General features: G+C 38.7%; 1 protein-coding gene across 1 annotated transcript; it reads left to right on the forward strand.

The window, feature by feature from the left end:
* The first annotated feature begins 1208 nt into the window (after positions 1 to 1208).
* mfn2 (mitofusin 2) lies at positions 1209 to 18701 on the forward strand. Its single transcript, XM_077608344.1, has 18 exons — positions 1209 to 1496; positions 2261 to 2442; positions 3879 to 4014; positions 4133 to 4295; positions 4378 to 4502; positions 4890 to 4998; positions 5732 to 5839; positions 5941 to 6094; positions 6384 to 6451; positions 7178 to 7299; positions 8388 to 8514; positions 8720 to 8824; positions 10026 to 10128; positions 10397 to 10617; positions 12671 to 12826; positions 15337 to 15533; positions 15626 to 15760; positions 17336 to 18701. Exons 2-18 carry the CDS (start codon positions 2265 to 2267, stop codon positions 17403 to 17405), a joined length of 2277 nt encoding a protein of 758 aa, XP_077464470.1. The 5' UTR covers positions 1209 to 1496; positions 2261 to 2264; the 3' UTR covers positions 17406 to 18701.
* Positions 18702 to 18905: the final 204 nt, after the last annotated feature.

An 18905-nucleotide genomic window follows, 5' to 3' on the forward strand; every position in this document is an offset into this window, starting at 1 on the left:
TAGAGAGCAAACTGAATTCATGCAAAATAAGGTTTGATTTATCCTGAAAGGAGAATTGGGATAGACTAAACCACACAGAAAGTGTATCCAATTGTATCTACTCTCATTATTTTCCCCTTCCTTTTTTCCTCTTTTTCTAATTAAATGAGCTTTCACTCAACGCATAGCATGTACCCCCTAATCAAGAGCAATAATTAACCTTGTTTATTCAAAATAAACAAGGAATGCATAATTATCTTGTGTTCATTTTTATGTAGGAACACTAAAACGCCGTAAATTTTCTGTAAGGCGTAGATACTACAAATACACTCTTATACTTAATTTTCATATGTTTTCTCTATAAACCTTGATGTCTGATGCTCATGATGAGCCAACGGGAGAGTGGATGCTCAACATTACAGACAGTGGAACCTTTGATTTGAAATAACTTTACATTGCTCTATTTCCAAACAGCTCTTGTTCTCGTAAATCTCCGAGATGCAGTAAATTTACTGTGTACTAAAAAACAATTTAAAATTATTATATAGTATATTTTTATTTTATTTATTATATAAAAAAATTACATTTTTGCATTATATGATCTCATCTCATTTTCTGAACCGCTTTATCCTCAAAAGGGTCGCGGGCGGTGCTGGAGCCTATCCCAGATGACTTCAGGCCAGAGGACACCCTGAATTGGTGGCCAGCCAATCGCAGGGCACAAGAAGACAAACAACCATTCATGCATACACTCGTACCTAGGGGCAATTTAGAGTGTCTAATCAGCCTACCATGTATGTATTTGGAATGTGGGAGGAAACTGGAGTACCTGGAGAAAACCCACGCATGCCCGGGGAGAACATGCAAACTCCACACAGGTGGACCGACCTGGATTTGAACCCAAGTCTCCCACTGTGAGGCCGGCGCGCTAACCACTCATTCGCCGGGCCGCCCTGCTTTACTATATTATATTTTTATACAATATTATAGTTTTTATTGTGTTATTATATATAAACAAATAAAAACTTCGCATTATATTGCATTATGATATATTATATTTTTATTGTATTTATTATTATATTAAAAAATAAAAACTCCTTATCTGGCTCTCGCTCTAGTATATGCGATACTACTTATGCTCACTTCCAATACTATGTACACGTACTAACAAAAACAGTCGTCCTTCCACCGGAACAGCAGGTGGCGCTGTTTGCAACAACCGTCTGTTGGAGCCCACATTACCAAGCCGGAAGATGCGAGGGGGCGTCTGTTGTGGGTGCCGCACAAGTGACATTATGCAGCAAGTAGCGTTATCCTTTTTGCTCAGGTCATCACGTTAAAACCCTTTAGGGTGGCTTGCCAATATCTTTTTTTATAGCTTTGACAGTGCTGTGCAGCGTGCGTCTCGCTTGTTGAGACCAGAGAGCTACAGATATTCCATAGTATTTTATCGTTAGTCACCGCTAAAAGACGAGGATGCAAGTAGATGATTTGTGAAGAACGAGCACTAACCATCGGTAAGAAGAAATGCCAATTACAATAGATCTAATTCCAGGAAGAAACGAACAAAAAGTTGTCCCCAGTTGCCCTCTAAATAGTCGCCGCCTTTCCATGCTAGCCAGGCTCTGAAACTAGCTGGAAATTACGCAGCAGCAATCTTAACGCGTGTGAATGTAATCAAAACGTAAGATGAATTAGAATTGGTCTTTAAAATCTTTAAAATGAGCTGTGATCTGGTTGTACTCCCATCTTGCTCGTGGATATCAAAGAAATGGCAATGGACGCAATCCTACGAATTTGCTCTTGTAAATCTATTTTTATGACGCTACATACTAGTCTTCAAGTCATTAAGAGTTTAGTTAATGTTGCTGGCGACCCTACTTTAAGTGACATTTATTTGACATGGTGCCAAAATATTGTTGTGAATTTTACCTAATTATTTTTGGCAGAAACGAATATTCGGGATTAATAATGATTTCCAACTTGATAAAGGTTTTCTTTCTAGTATGTTAATGTTTTTTTTCTTCTAATAATTTGCATGAGTTTAGATGTCTTATGACTCCAAATATTCCTGGTTATAACTTTCCTTACAATTACCCCCAAATCTAAGTTAAATCCAAAGAAAAATTTCAAATTATCCTGACTTCCCATGGAAATATTCCACCATTTTTTTCGCCTTAAGAGACAAGTCCTCATATTCCACTTAAACTCTAATTCAAGTAATTACAGTGATAATCTACAAATGATATCTAACGATTGTTTCCATTGCTTCTCCCTCCAGTGCCATGTCTCTGGTTTTCACACGGCCCAACATCAACGCAATCCATTGCAAGAAGGATAAAAGACAAATGGCGGAGGTGAACGCGTCACCACTCAAGCATTTTGTCACAGCGAAGAAGAAGATTAATGGGATCTTTGAACAATTAGGCGCATACATTAAGGAAAGCGCAGCATTTCTGGATGGTAAGTCCTTGGTTCACTACTCGTTTCAATCTTGACTGCCCCAAATCTTGCTCTTGGATTGTGGGATCTTAAGCACTCTTTAGCTAATATGTCTTACTTAATTGTTAATTTATTTTTTTCATCAAGCACATATATCTTTTTAATCAAAGGCAGTATATGTTCTTTTTATTTTTTAAATGCATGTACCGTATTTTCACGACTATACGGCGCATCGTATTTTTAGCCACAGTGTCAGTAACGAGTTATTTCTGTATTTTAAAAGGACGCACTGTTTTTATAGACGCAGCCAGGCATAGCAAAACATACACCAGCTTAAACATATGGAGATACGCTAAAAACATGTTTTTAAAAAGGCAACGGAAGCAAAACTGAGTTCGGTTTTACTTTATTTGGCCATTTCACAATGTACTCACGTCATCATCACCCACAAATCCATCAAAGTCCTCATTTTCTGTGTCCAAATTGAACAATTGTCTGAATGAGTCATTGAAAACGCTGAGTTTTATACGTTCGTCCAGGCGGCCATAATTCATTCGCAAATAGTAGATAGCTAGTAGCTAGCGTAACTATTCCAACGCTGCCTTCCAAGCTGTGTTGATGTCGATTTCCAGGCCACAATCCATTAGCTAGCGAGTAGCTAGCGTAACTATTCCAACGGTGCCTTCCATGCTTCGTAAAGCTGTGTTGATGTCGATGTCCAGGCCACAATCCATTGGGTGTATTGACAAAAGAACTAAATATCCCAGCAGTCACTGCGCAGTACTTTTTCTACGGGGAAAATAGTAGAGTCGGGGGCTGCTTCCCATAGTTGTGAGAGCTGTAGAGGATGGTGTACCCTATTGACTGATTTATTTTATTTTATCATGATGACAATTTTAGTATTGGTCCATTATATAAAGCGCACTGGATTATAAGGCGTCTATTTTGGAGAAAATTTAAGACTTTTATGTTCGCCTTATAGTTGTGAAAATACGGTATTCATATATTTCATTCATTTACAACCACTTATCGCGGGGGGTGCTAGAGATTATTCCAGCCAACTGTGGGCACATGGCAGTGGAAACCTTGAATTGGTGCCCAGCCAATCGTAGGGCACAATGAGACGGACAACCACTCATGCTCACACTCATACCCAAGGGTATTTAGAGTGTGTGTTTTGGGATGTGGGAGGGAACCGGAGTACTAAGAGAAATCCCACCCTAGCCGGGGAAGAAAATGCAAACTCCAGAAAGTTAGGGCCGGCCTGGGTTCAAACCCTCATCCAGAACTGCAAACCACTCGGCTACCTGGCCGCCCATTCATGTGTACGTGTTTTAAAACTTACAAAAGGAAAAAAGCAAATATTATCTGATTTCTACTGTGCATTACTTTGCTTAAAGGACTATAGAATTTTTACTCATTATATTTAATCAAAATTTTGTTTACCACTCTGTTAGATGCACACAAAAATGAAGAGCTGGATCCAGTCACAACTGAAGAACAGGTGCAGGAGGTTCGAAGTTACCTCAATAAGGTAGCAGGGATTGGAGAAGTACTGGCACGGAGGCATATGAAGGTGGTGTTTTTTGGGAGGTATGTGCCTCTTTTCCAACCTGTAAAATAAAATAAAATGACTGCATTCACAACAATCATACCAATGTATTGTTTGATGATTTCTTTCTGATATATCGCAAGTATTTTTGTTCTTTAGGACCAGCAATGGCAAAAGCTCAGTCATCAACGCCATGCTATGTGACAAGGTCCTACCTTCTGGTATTGGCCATACCACAAACTGTTTCTTGAGGGTGGAGGGAACAGATGGAAATGAAGCTTTCATTCTTACTGAAGGCTCTGAGGAGAGGAAGAGCATTAAGGTTTGAGCGCTTTTTTAATGCAGGCGGGTATCATAATTAAATTTCTTTCAAGTAAGGCTAATTTCTTTGTCTAAATTTCCAGACGGTGAACCAATTAGCCCACGCGCTCCACCAGGATGAAGACTTGGAAGCAGGCAGCTTAGTCTGTGTCATGTGGCCTAAAGCGAAATGTGCTTTGCTTAGGGATGATCTGGTTTTGGTGGACAGGTTAGGCATATATTTTACTTTAGACCAGAGGTCACCAACCCCTGTCGTCGAGGGCACCTATCCAGTATGGTTTCCGTATCTCCCTTCTCCAGCATAACTGAATTATATAATCAGGATTGGTGTCAGCCTTCTGCAGAGATTGCTGAGGTTCTGATCATTTGATTTAGGTGAGTTTGTGGAAGGAGACGCGGAAAACAGATTGGATTGGTGACCTTGAGGACCAGAGTTGATGATCCCTGCTTTAGACGCTCTCAGACTACATTAAGCAGCTTAATGATTGGCTATAAACATCACCAGAGATAATAAGTGCTTTATATGCAGAAGACTTATACAGTTTTTTCTGTGTGAAATACATAAATTCCTGGTACTTTCTCATTTTTAATTCAGCCCAGGTATTGACGTTACGACAGAACTGGACAGCTGGATCGACAAGTTCTGCTTAGATGCTGACGTGTTTGTACTTGTGGCAAACTCGGAGTCTACGCTGATGCAGACGGTAAATCATATTCACAAAATTTCTTCATAACTGGAGAGGGGGTCTCTGCGCTAGCTGTGAATATCAAAGTATTGTTATATTTGGTAACGTGGGTGGGAACTCTCTTCCATCATGTCTCGAAATTTCATCACTTTTCATCATTTCATCACATCACACCTTTGACTTTATTACCCCAAAATTGAATGACCTATTCCCTTTCGTAGTGCAAATATACCCTGCTAGTTTGATAAAAATCATTTTATTTGTTCTTGAGATGTATTGAACACCACATTTTTTCTGACTTTTGACCTTTGAACTCATCACCACAACATTGAATCTCCTTTTCTCTTTCATATTACAATTATATCCTGTAAATTTGAGAATACTAATCCTTCCATTTATTCCTGTTTTATAACACGTATCTCCTGACATCTTTCACCACATTACCTCAAATTCTATTCTACTCTTTCATTTCTTATTTCAAACATCTACAAGTTTGATTATTTCTATATTGAGTTATTTTGAGCACAACATACAGATATAGGGAACCAAATATATACGCTCCTTCCATAGGTTTTACCTACTGGTGGAAGTAAAAATGTCAGATTTCAAGTTTTTAAATACGCAAGTCATTGACTGTTATTCAGACATGCAGCACTATTTCAAGTGTTATGGACTCTATACTTATTTTAAATACATATTGCAAGGACTTGAGGAATGTAAGATATAAGTCCTGTCCATTGTCTCTCTGCAGGAAAAGTCTTTTTTTCACAAAGTCAACGAACGACTTTCCAGTCCTAACATCTTCATTCTTAATAACCGTTGGGATGCCTCAGCCTCAGAACCTGAGTACATGGATGAGGTTAGCCGGGTTTACACTTAAGAAGTTAAGAAATAATTTTGTATATACAATTGACTTAAAGCACAGTATTTGACAGCCCCTAACTACATTATTCTGGCCAGGTACGCCGTCAACATATGGATCGCTGTACCAATTTTTTGGTGCATGAGCTAGGTGTTGTGGACCAAGCTCAGGCCAGCGATCGCATCTTCTTTGTCTCTGCAAAGGAGGTTCTCCAGGCACGCGTGCAGAAAGCTCAAGGAATGCCCGAAACGGGTGAGATTGGACAGTTCCTCACAAATCATTAGATGCATTTTCTTTTTTAGGGTTGGGGCCACATTGTTTGCATTTTTTTAAAATAAGATTGGTAATACAAGAGTATACTCATAAAGCAAGGTACTACGGTAATTTTAGAGGGAGCCATTTCAAGTGTTGGTCTAGCTAGCTCTTAAAGGTATAATTTGCATGATTTTTCATCATATAACACAAATGTGAGTTCAAAGCAAATTTATTCATTTTAAAACTTTATTTAAATGCCAGTTTTCTGTATATTCTTGAATTTCAGGTGGAGCACTTGCGGAGGGATTTCAAGCTAGGATGTTTGAGTTTCAGAACTTCGAGAGGCGATTTGAGGTATTGCTAAAATGTCTAATCACTTTAATTCATCTCAGAGCGTATTCACACCAAGAAAGTCCATAGTTCCATTCTATTCTACCCCACCCCAAAACATTTTTTGGGTGCGGTTAATTTTCACATTCTAATTTCTGCAAGCTACAAAACAATCTGGGCAGGGTGACACAGTAAAATGCCAAAGTAAGAAATTATGGAGCCATGATACCAACCAAACATTTCCCCTACTGCCTGTGGCTACGTAAACCTGTTAAGTGCTAAAAAGTGTATGACTTCAGAACTGAAAGCACCTCAACGGTGAGGTTTTACAGGGCTAAAGCAGTTAGGATCTGTAAATACTTCAAGATAGTTCTCATTGGTTAATCTGAGAATTTCAATTAATCCATTACCAAAAGAAATAGCATTTGCCACTGTGCTGATATGCTGTTTAGGAACACATAGCAGGTTCCCTACTGTTGTAATGGAAGAAAGAACGATTGAGCTGTAACTCGCCTCTATTTTTTTTTTCTAACTTCTCTTTTTTGTTGAACTACCTTGCTAAAAAAAAATTTACATGCTCAAACAACCTGATGAAATTTGAAACCCTTAGATTTGAAGACTAATGTACTCTTAACATTCTGTAGACTACACATGCTGTGTTCAAATTGTCATTCCTAATGTTAATGTGTAATTTGTTAACTCAACGTTTTTGTGCTGACACTGGTTTGTTCATGTGTCTGCTGTGCTTAGGAATGCATCTCTCAGTCCGCTGTAAAGACAAAATTTGAACAGCACACAGTGCGGGCAAAACAGATCTCTGAAGCTTTGCGGCATATCATGGATGCAGTACACATTGCCGCTCAGGAACAGAGGTTTGTAAAAAATACAATTGCGATGAATTATAGTTTTATGATTTTATTTTAACTCTACACACTACAAAATCCAATTCCTATTAGGTTGTACGCTGTATAAAATGTAAATATAAACTACCCTGAAAACACTGTAGAAATAGTATTCAATTGATTATTCGACTATGTTTGTATGTATGTATATATATCCACATACATATATATACATATACACAAATATATACATATACACATATATATATATATAATGTGTGTATATGTGTATATATGTGTATATGTATATATATATGTGTATATGTATGTATATATATATATATTTGTGTGTGTGTATATATATGTATATATGTGTGTGTATATATATATATATATATATATATATATATATATATATATATACGCACATGTATACATATCTTTTTTTATTCAACTCTTTCAATGCCATTGATCATGACTGCTGTCTAATCTGATCTGTTCATCCTTTATTGTGAATTTCAGTTAGTTGTAAGTAGTAGACTTTAATTCATTTCATTTCTAATCCTCCCATTTCAAATGCACTAAAATTATTTGGGATATTCAAATTGCCAACCGCTCCCAATATAAATATGTTAACAAATATCGTCCAATTAGATTTTGATGAGTGTTTTCAGAAGATTATCATTTTATACCAATATAATTGGGACAGGTACAACAAAAGACTGGAAAACAGCTGCTTTAAAAAACAGTTTGGGACTATCCATAGATTTGAAAATGATTCAAATATTCCATATCTGCTTAGTATCAGCACAGAAACCATACTCAGTCAACACAGTAATTCCAATAACACGCATAAATGCTCAGGACTTCTCAGGGCCTGAAGTTATCAGACTTTGATACAGCTTAGTAATGTGTGCTCCAAATAATATTTCCAGTTTTTGGTTTGCGGGCAATAGAGGAAAAAGACCTTCAAGATTCCATTTACCGTACAGTTCAAAAGTTAACATCTGTGATGGACTCGGGGTGTGTTAGTCCATGTGGCATGGCGAGGAAACTCTTATTCCTGCCTGAAGAAATATCTTTCTACTCCATAATCTGTGTGTGTATTTGGACTACAGGGTTTACTGTCTTGAGACCAAAGAAGACCGTCAAGATCGCCTGGAGTTTATAGACAAGCAGTTGGACCTGCTGTCGATGGACTGCAAGGCTAGGATCAAGAAAATCACCGAAGAGGTTGAGAGGCAGGTGAGAACGACCATGCATTCGACATAAATGTTGACATTAGAATGAGCCACCTCTTGACAACATAGCAAATTTACTTGTTTGGCAAATGAAGTCTGGGCTTATACTGCTTTCTGTAAAGTCTTCCACAAAAAACTACATTATTTTACAAGGGTTATTAAATCTTGCATTGGAAGTAATTTCACCCAAAGCCTCTCCTTATGTCCAGGTTTCCAATTGTATGGCAGAAGAAATCCGGAAGCTCCATGTTCTAGTAGATGATTTTCACATGGATTTCCATCCCTCACAGGTTGTCCTCAAGGTGTACAAGAAAGTGAGTTTCAGCATATTTTAGCATACTGCAGTTGACAACTGGTAAATAAATACAGACAGGGTTTTCCTCCAAAATCTTGTAAAACCCTGTGTTAGAGAATCCGCTGGCAGCCCGCCATTTTTTGGGGGAAAAATGTTCAGTAGACAAGAACATTGAAATTAATATTAAATGTTATTATAAGGCATGTTCTCCCCGGGCTTGCGTGGGTTGCCTCTGGGTACTCTGGTTTCCTCCCACATTCCAAAAACATGCATGGTAGTCTGATTGGACACTCTAAATTGCCCCTAGGTATGGGTGTGAGTGTGCATGGTTGTCCGTCTCCTCTTGCCCTGCGATTGGCTGGCCACCGATTCAGGGTGTCCCCTGCCACTGGCCCGGTGATAGGTTCACCCTTTAGGCATTCCCAAATGCACGGACAAATAAAACAGACATCTGACTCATAATCGGTGTCTTGCAAGAGAGAATCGATCCACACTAATAACCCTAACACCCGGAGACAGCTTGGATTGGCTCCAGCACCCCCCGTGACCAATGTTCCCTCTAATTTTTCGTTGGTCTGAGCAGAAAGTCAACCTCCCTGAGCGCACCGAGTACCAGTGTGAGCGACATCATCGGTACTCGGATGATTCGCCTAAAGACGTTTCGCCGACGGACGTTTGACAGACGGGCAGGTCGCCGAATGAACGTTCGGCGGAACGTCCATTCGGCGACCTGTCCGTCTGTCAAACGTCCGTCGGCGAAACGTCTTTAGGCGAATCATCCGGTCACGACATCATCATTGCTCGCTATGGGCACACCAGTATCACACCTGCCACAAGCAGGTGCATGTCAATGTTCCCTCTAATTTTTCATGTAAAACATGCTGTAAAACACGAAAAACATAAGTGGACAGAGCTACTGCCACTGGCTGCCGCTTAAACGGCGCCATCATGGGGAAAGGGGTAAGTAAAAAAAAAAAAAAAAAAAAAAACGATTTTTTTTTTTTTTTTACTGTGCGCCATATGATTGCTGCTGCGCAGAGAAGACGAGAGTAGTGCGCAATTGCGCACGCGCGCAGCTTAGAGGGAACACTGCCCGTGACCCTAATGAGGATGACACGGCTCAGAAAATGAGATGTTATTATAAGAAATTACCTTGGTAAATGTTATAACCCCACAAAAAAGTGCGACTAAATCAAAAAGTTCTCTATTTTGCCTGTCAGGAGCTCCATCGTCACATAGAAGAGTGTCTGGGAAAGAACATGTCAGAAAGGTGCTCAACTACAATCACCACGGCTCTTCAGAACACGCAGACAGACATGATAGGTAATTGTATTACTGTCGTATATAATGTAACTGATTTTATTGGTGGGCTCATTTAACTCGTTGGCTGCCATTGACGGTGCTAAACTTCCACCTTCCCAGTTCAACGGGATGGATATCGAAATGTGATCAACTAGTTTAAATTGACAGGAGATGGATGAAAAGAACCACGTAATCTGACACTGTCAATGGCCTGCAATTAGTGAAATTCATCATGTTGAACAAGAATACCCTATGCATGTCACAGTCAGTGTTTCCTTGTGTCACACAGAGGGCCTGAAGCCTCTTCTTCCCAACACAGCCAGAGAGCAGGTGGACAAGCTGGTTCCTCGCCAATGTTTCAGTCTTAGTTATGACCTAGCTTGCGACAAGCTTTGCAGTGACTTCCAGGAGGATATCAGCTTTCACTTCTCTTTGGGCTGGACCATGCTGGTTAACCGCTTTCTAGGGCCCAAGAACAGTCGACGGGCCCTTATGGGTTACAGCGACCAGGTAACTACATAGAGTGCACACATTGAATAGGCAAAATGGATAAAGGATGTAGGTCAGGGGTGACCGACTCTGGTCCTCGAGGGCCCCTCTCCAGTCTTTTTTCCATGTCTCCCTCCTCCACCACACCTGAATTGAATGATGAACTCATCAGCAAACTGTCCAGAAGCCTAATACGATCCTGGTTATTTGATTCAGCTGTGTTGGAGGAGGGAGACAGTAAAAACAGACTGCATGTGTGCCCTTGAGGACTGTAGTTGGTGACCTCTGATGTAGGTTACACTCTTCTTTAGTGGTAATCAGGGTATTTGGTGATATGAACAGACAAGCTATGGTGTTAGCAGAATCGTGATTAGTAGGTATTAGCAACAGAGCCAGAGAGAATCCGAATGTGATGCACTATCCGCGAGAGGACTTTCCTTTGGTGGAAAACGACAGCGATGCATTAGCATTTAGGGCATTTTCCATTTGTGACAGTTGTCATGGAAAGTTGTTTGGCCAATTTTGCTTATATTATTATTGATCTTTATATAGCATTTTTTTGAACTGTTGTCACAGTTTATTAGAAAATTGTAATCAACTAGTCACCAAATTTGTTTTATGACTGAGTAGATATAAAAAAAATTTTTTTTTAAATTTTTTGGGGCTGTTGCGTCGTTTACAATTCGTAAAAAAATCAAAAAATAAACATCAGATTCTGATGGCCACAGTCTGCCCACTAACTATTAAATGATTCCCATACCGCGTTCAAGCGGTCAGGCTTGTAGTCCCAAAGTTCCCATCCCTAATCAAGAAGAAAATTGCGTTTTTTTGGATTTGTGGTTTTACGAGATAAAATCAATTCGGTCTTACCAGCATTTAGTTTTTCTTTGACATGTTGAGTCAATCAATATGAGATGTTTTTATTTTCACAGTAATTAGATTGGATTAGATTAGAACTTTATTTCATCCCGCATTCAGGAAATTTCTTGGTTATATTTTATAGTGAGTGATCATTTTCTGCAAGTTTGTTTGTTTAGCTTCTCATAAATGATTGACAATGGGTTGTGCCTGACCAAAATCGATATACGATTTCAATATACTCCCAGCTTGGGAATGTATTGAAGAACACTTGGTAAAAATAAACAGACAAATAAATAAACAAACAAATAAATAAACTAATAAATACGTACATAAATACATACATAAATACATTTATCTTGAGAATTTAAGTCGTCGACATTAACCTTAAGTGGACTAATCAAATAATACTATTGTTATTCAAATAGTGTCAAACCTATTTAAGAGAAATCTGTAAATTTTAATATAACACTAATTCCAGCTCCAATTTTACATTAAATGCATTTGACATCTTTGTGCAGGGGTGCGCAAACCACTTCATTTAACCGATTACACATCAGTTTGGTTAGGAGGCTCTCTTTACCGGTTAAACCTGTGACCCTTTTAACAGAATGGTCTCTGCCCTAAATGCTGGAGGAATTGATCAAAAGTTCAGTCATTCTTGAAATCATCTTTCAATAATATAGACTGGCCTGCAGGTGGAGCCCTTTACAAAGTATAGCCTAGGACTCTGGGCCATGATGCACTTTTTTTTTTTAAAGTCAAGTTGTTTGTATAGCCACTGCTCTGTTATGGTTTGCGGTCAAACCTAACTGGGAAAGAGTTGCAGTATGGAGATGGGGAAAATGTCATTTTATTGCTAATAGCTTAGAGGCTATGTGGTGTTTAATATCCATGTGTTTACTCCAATAGTAAGAAGTAAAACAAAAACACAATGCTCCTTTTGTATTATATTGTGTGTTAATGCAGTGGTTCACCACTCATATTCCAAATATCCCAAAGCCATAGTTCGCAAATAACTTGAAATTTAGAACGTCCGCCTTTTAACAAATTGGAAATGAATAAAAATGTTTCTAGAAAAGTGTGACATTTGAGAAGTGCAGAAAATACAACCCATAAGTTAGAGCAACTGACATACGATTTAATCTATTGTTATTAATTTGTTGATGTAATTTCTTAACTAGTTTGTGAAGGTTGATAAAGTCTCTTCTTGCAGATCCCTCGAACTTTAGCACTTACTCCTGTAAGTGCAAGCATGCCTCCATTCCCACAAAACTCCATGACACAAGAGGAACTGATGGTATCCATGGTTACTGGACTTGCCTCGCTGACCTCTCGTACCTCCATGGGCGTCCTTGTAGTTGGTGGTGTGGTGAGGACACAATTCCTTATTTCATTTCAATAACCTCCTAGGATCTGGCCTTCACATGTGTGGACATCACATTTTTGGGTGTCACAAGACTACAATGTTAAATTTTGGACTACAAGGGCCTGGCGTCCACTTATGATGTGGACATCATTTTTCTCAAACTACATCATTTAAAAAGATATTTTTTTGTTTTTACACTCATCAGGTCCCAATTAGCCTAAATATCAAAGAGAAAATAAAAATGCATGCCTTGCAAGGGTCTGGGTCTTAGGAGGTTAACAAGTGAATTTCTATCGTAATTTATGATTACAAGTTCCACTAACCAAATAATGCTCATTGAACATGAAAAAAACAGGAACTAAGTTTTCTGGGTGGGCGGATTATATTTTGTCAGATACCAGGAACAAACATTATACATTACAGTACTAACTAGAGATGTCCCAGATCTTGTCATGCGATCGGAAATCGGACCCGATGATGCCATTTCAGAGAAACTGAAATGGGGAAAAAAAATGGGTTTTTAAAATGTGCATTTTTTTTCTTTTTTTTTTTCCTTTTTAAATGAATACCTTATTGCCTGCCATTGATGGCGATAGACGTCAAGTCTAGTTTGACTGAAAGGGCAGTCAAACAGGATTGGACCTATATCCCTCATCGACAGTGAAACAAGACTCTCAATGCCAACCTTTAACATTGCTTTCTGAATTATAATTGACAATTATAATGAAAGAGTTAAAAGCTCATCTCATTTTCGGAACCGCTTTATCCTCACTAGGGTCGTGGGGGGTGCTGTAGCCTATCCCAGCTGACTTCGGGCTAGAGGCGGGGGACACCCTGAATTCGTGGCCATCCAATCGAAGGGCACAAAGAGACATGCTCAAGATCATACCTAGGGGCAATTTAGAGTGTCCAATCAGCCTACCATGCCTGTCTTTGGAATGTGGGAGGAAACCGGACTACCCGGAGAAAACCCACGCAGGCCCGGGGAGAACATGCAAACTCCACACAGGCGGACCGACCTGGATTTGAACCCAGGTCCCCCACTGAGGCCGATGCGCTAACCACTCATCCACCGGGCCGCCCCGAGTTAAAAGCTACAAACAACAAAATCAGCCTAATGTATATCGCAAAAAATACATATAGAATACTACACCATATATTTATGTTTACACTAGCGAACAAACTTTGCAGTACAGACGCTCCCCTACTTACGAACATTCAACTTACGAACAACGGTACATACGAACATGTCTGCAAATTGCGTTTAAGTCGAAAAATGTTCGTAAGTCCAATTTTGTATTTTTTCCGAGTAGTGCTTCTTTCCGCCGCTAATACGCCTGGCGCTGTGAGGGCTCAGCTTACCCAGTATCTACCTTCTTCGTTGCAATGCGGAAGTGCGTGAACGTATCTCCAGTGGGCAAAGAACCATTTTCATTTGTATCATTAAATATCTCGTGCATCCATTATTGAATATGGTTGGTAAAAAGCGAAATGCTTCTATTGAGGGAGTTGCAAGGAAGAGGCAAGCCATTTCATTTGAAACGAGTGGCAATAATAACGAAGCTTGATGCGCGTGAGAGTGGTGAGCGTTGCACATATATACAACTTGAATCGTTCGACCGTCAGTACCATTTATAAACAGAAAAATCGAGCAGCAGGACCCAAATATTGAACGTCGCACAAAGTTTGCATATCAATTGAATGATGCCATACAGTGCTACCGCATCATTTATGATGAAAAAAGAAGAAAACTGTGCAATCGTCGTTAGATCGCTTCTTTCGTCCAGTTTCTAATACATAAATCTCTCTCTCTCTATAAGTACTGTACATATTCTATCCGTTTTTTTCAGTACAAACCAATGCGTGTTACTTATACAAGCCTTAAACATACAAATGCACTTATATAAACCTTCAATATACTTATATAGGCCTTAAACATAAATTATAATACAAAATATAGCACTGAATCAACTTACAAACAAATTCAACTTATGAACAATCGCTCGGAACCTAACATGTTCGTAAGTAGGGGAGCGTCTGTACAAACAAAATGTCAAGTGACAATTTAAGTCAAGAAAAGCAGAGTCACAAGACCTCAATTGCGCACATTGCATTATTCATTACTTCATTTTCTGAACCGCTTACCCTCGTGGGGGGTGCTGGAGCCTATCCCAGCTAACTACCGGCACCAGGCGTGGGACACCCTGAATCGGTGGCCAGCCAATTGCAGGCACAAGGAGATGACCAACCATCCACGCTCACACTTGCACCTAGGGGCAATTTAGGTGTTCAACCAGCCTATCAGGCATGTTTTGGGGATCTGGGAGGAAACCGGAGTACCTAGAGAAAACTCACATGGGAGAATATGCAAACCCCACCACAACTGTGAAGCTGCCGGGCCACATTGCATTATTTCTTATCTAAATTAAAATAAGTGTATTATAGTCCGTGTAATACAGTACATTGAGTGAACATAGGTTCTGTGTCAAGAAAAGCTCTTGTGGCACATGCAGATCTGGAAGGCGGTTGGCTGGCGTCTAATCGCACTGTCCGTGGGTCTCTACGGGCTTCTCTTTGTGTACGAGCGCCTCACCTGGACAACAAGGGCCAAAGAGCGCGCCTTCAAGAAACAGTTTGTCGACTATGCTAGCGAGAAATTGCAACTCATTGTCAGTTACACTGGATCGAACTGCAGTCATCAAGTGCAACAGTGAGCATTCATACGACATTCTAGTTATATTGATATTCCTTTTCCATCATTCAACTGTTCTTTGTCACTTTGTGTATTGCTGCCTACTTCAGGGAGTTGGCTGGGGTCTTTGCCCAACTCTGCCAGCAGGTTGACGTGACACGGCAGAATCTTGAAGATGAGATCACTGAAATGAATGGCAAGATTGAACTACTGGATACCAAGCAGAGCAAGGCTAAACTGCTACGGTAAAAAAAATGCATGACATTCTGAGTTGGGGCTGGATGACTCTGAGATGGATATCGGAGATTTAGGAAAAACAAAAAATAAAATAGAGGTCAATCTTGGTGATCGGCCTTGACACTGCAGTAGGAAAAGGTATTGTTTGGCAATTTTCAACATTCCCCTCAAAACCTTGTAAATGTTGATGGTTTAAAGCTGTTTATTGGACTCCAGGAGACGCCAAGTTTACATCTAAAAACACTTTAAAAACATTACACACATAAAAATACATGCAAACACACATTATTTATTTATATATTAATTAATCTATTTATATATTTGTTCATTTATTAATGTATTTATTACCTATTTATTAATGTCTAAAATGTATTTTCCTGTGTCTGTATTCTCACCCTCTTGCTACTGTCACAATGAAATTTCCCGAATACGGGATGAATAAAGTTATCTAATCTAATTAAGTTTTCCACCTGCTAGCTTTATATTAGTGTACACAACATAGAACGGATATTAGCAACACTTTAATACACACACACATGGCTCGGTAATATTCATTGACAAGGAATAACACCCACATGCATTTGCATGTTTTACACTCCCAAAAACAAGTCATATCAACGTTTGCTGCTGCGAAAACAGTTCTCAACCAAGCGTCTTCTGTCTTCTGTCTTTAACTGTTATTGATGTCTGTTAGGAAAACAATCCACATTACTCAACAATACAAATTAACTCCCCTGCGAGTCTTGAGTTTAAACGGCTTGGGAAATGAATGAATTAACTATCAATTCATTGTCTGCAATTGGTACCCCTGAATGTTCACTCCATTTTGACTGGCTGTAAATGGAAAAATTAACCTTGGTTACCTTCGTTGACAATCTGTCAAAAACAATTGTCTTCCTCGCACTATATTAAGAATATTTCAGTGCAACATCTCTATAAATAAATATATCAACAATTTATAGTTTCAACATTTTTGTAAACAAACGTGTATTTGTCGACAATACTTGTCTAATGGAAATTTTCACTCACACTGTGTGCACAGAACATAATGTTTTATATTAGATTAGATAACTTTATTCATCCCGTATTTGGGAAATTTCATATTTTCAAATATTCAAATTTTCAAGGAGGTACTACATACAACAAGAATAAATAAATGCAAAAATCAGTCAAACCAACAGGAAAATGTAATCCACCCTGAATCACTTGTGAGTAAAATGTTTAACTCTTATCTAGTTATGTTTTCTTTGCTATTCTCTAAACATTAGACAAACAATAGAATCGAAATTTCAAGCAAAAACAACTAAATTGAAAAGTTGTTTAAATAATTATTTAGTGGCTGGATTCTGAGAGCCTAGATTTTATGGCATCTCTTCATGCTAAGGCACCGTTTCACGAATTCATTCATTTTCCGTACCGCTTATCCTCACACGAGTTGCGGGGGGTGCTGTAGCCTATCCCAGCCAACTACAGGCACCAGGTGGGGGACAGCCTGAATTGGTGACCAGCCGATTTTTGCCTTAAACTAGTTTGTAAACTGAAGATTGCTGATTTCACCCCAATTTTGTGTTTTTTCTTGTCAGGAACAAAGCGGGCTGGCTTGATAGCGAGCTCAACATGTTCACCCAGCAGTACCTGCACCAAAGCAAGTAATATCAACAGCAGCCACCTGACAACGTCAACTTCAAAAGGGAATCTTGGGGGATATCTAGTTCAGATTCTGCTTTATTTTCCTTGTCTCTCTAGCTGTGGATCCCTGTCTGATTCGTATTTATTGAAGGAGACAATGCATTCAGTACACTAAAATGACAGAGGGATATGAATTCTTGTGTAGTTGGCGAGTGTAATGCTTTTTTTCTTCTGTAAATAAGAGTAAGAAAGATGTGAAAAGTTATTTAAAGAGTTATGATCAAGTGGAACAGTAACTGGGTACTATAATGAGACTGAAGAAACAAATAGAAAATTCAGTTTCACCATTCATATGACATAAAACTACCCATTTAAAAAAAGCGCAATGTGTGTAAAATGAAAAATGTGGCATAAAATGTTTGTTAATGCTCACAAAGGACAATATTCAATTGTCTTGACTGCTCATGTTGTCTACCATGTGTCTAACCGTGTCTAACCTCTGACTATTGCTGTTTTAGTGAACTCAAAATGTTACTTGGGCCAACGATAAGGCATTTCAAACTATTAAGATCAAAATTTGGGTTTATTTGAGAACTGAAATAAATAAAGCATTAATTTCAATCACTTAAAATACCAAATACAGAAAATTAAAGCAATTTGTTTTTAAGCTGTGTGAAAACAGATCAATAACAATTGTCGCTATGTTTTAACATTGGTTAGTGACTTGATACATTTAAGCACTTTATATATTTTTTCTGAACTTCTATTGGCACACCTTTTCCCACATTTCACCTGTCAGTTGTATGTTTATGCAAGTTGGTTGGAGAGTAGAAAGATGAAATATTTGTTTGCTTCCACCAATGGATAATAACTTGTGTTGGTTTTGCACCTTTATATACATGAGGAGTGGAACAGTTCATAAAATTCACGGTTCGGGACGTGTTTCAGATGCCCCCCCACTGTTTCTGGTTGACTTAGAAAAAGCAGTTGTATCCTTTGGTTAAACGATAGAGTTCTATTTTTGCTTTTGTTGTCATTTTGATACGATTTAAGACAACAACAAGATGATAGATTTACTTTTAATCAAATTTTCAGTCAACTGATTTATCTAAAAGTCATCACTTAGTGCACTGAAAACTGACTACACAGCCGAAGATTTTGTGAACCCTTCCACCCCTAGTATATGCATAATATATACATACATATATATAACATGTAAAAAGTATGGATAATTGTACTGTAGTATTTCTCTTGGGAGTGTAAAATAATTCAGCACATAGCTAAAAGATTTTGGTCACAATTAAAGAAAGGCAACTCTCAGTCTGTGTCATTACAGTTACTGAAGCGAGCCAATTGTCTTTTCACGCGGGAGGTGTTAAATTCTTTATACTTTAACACACATTGAAGTATGTGCTACGTTTTTTATAGATGAAAGCCATATGGTGTTATATTTATGTATTTTATGAAGGTGGGCTTTTTATAGACTGCTATTGGCTGCACATAACGAAGTTATTACATGCTCAA

The sequence above is a fragment of the Stigmatopora argus genome, chromosome 1 (genome assembly GCF_051989625.1).
Source record: "Stigmatopora argus isolate UIUO_Sarg chromosome 1, RoL_Sarg_1.0, whole genome shotgun sequence".
In the NCBI taxonomy this organism is placed as follows: Eukaryota; Metazoa; Chordata; class Actinopteri; order Syngnathiformes; family Syngnathidae; genus Stigmatopora; species Stigmatopora argus.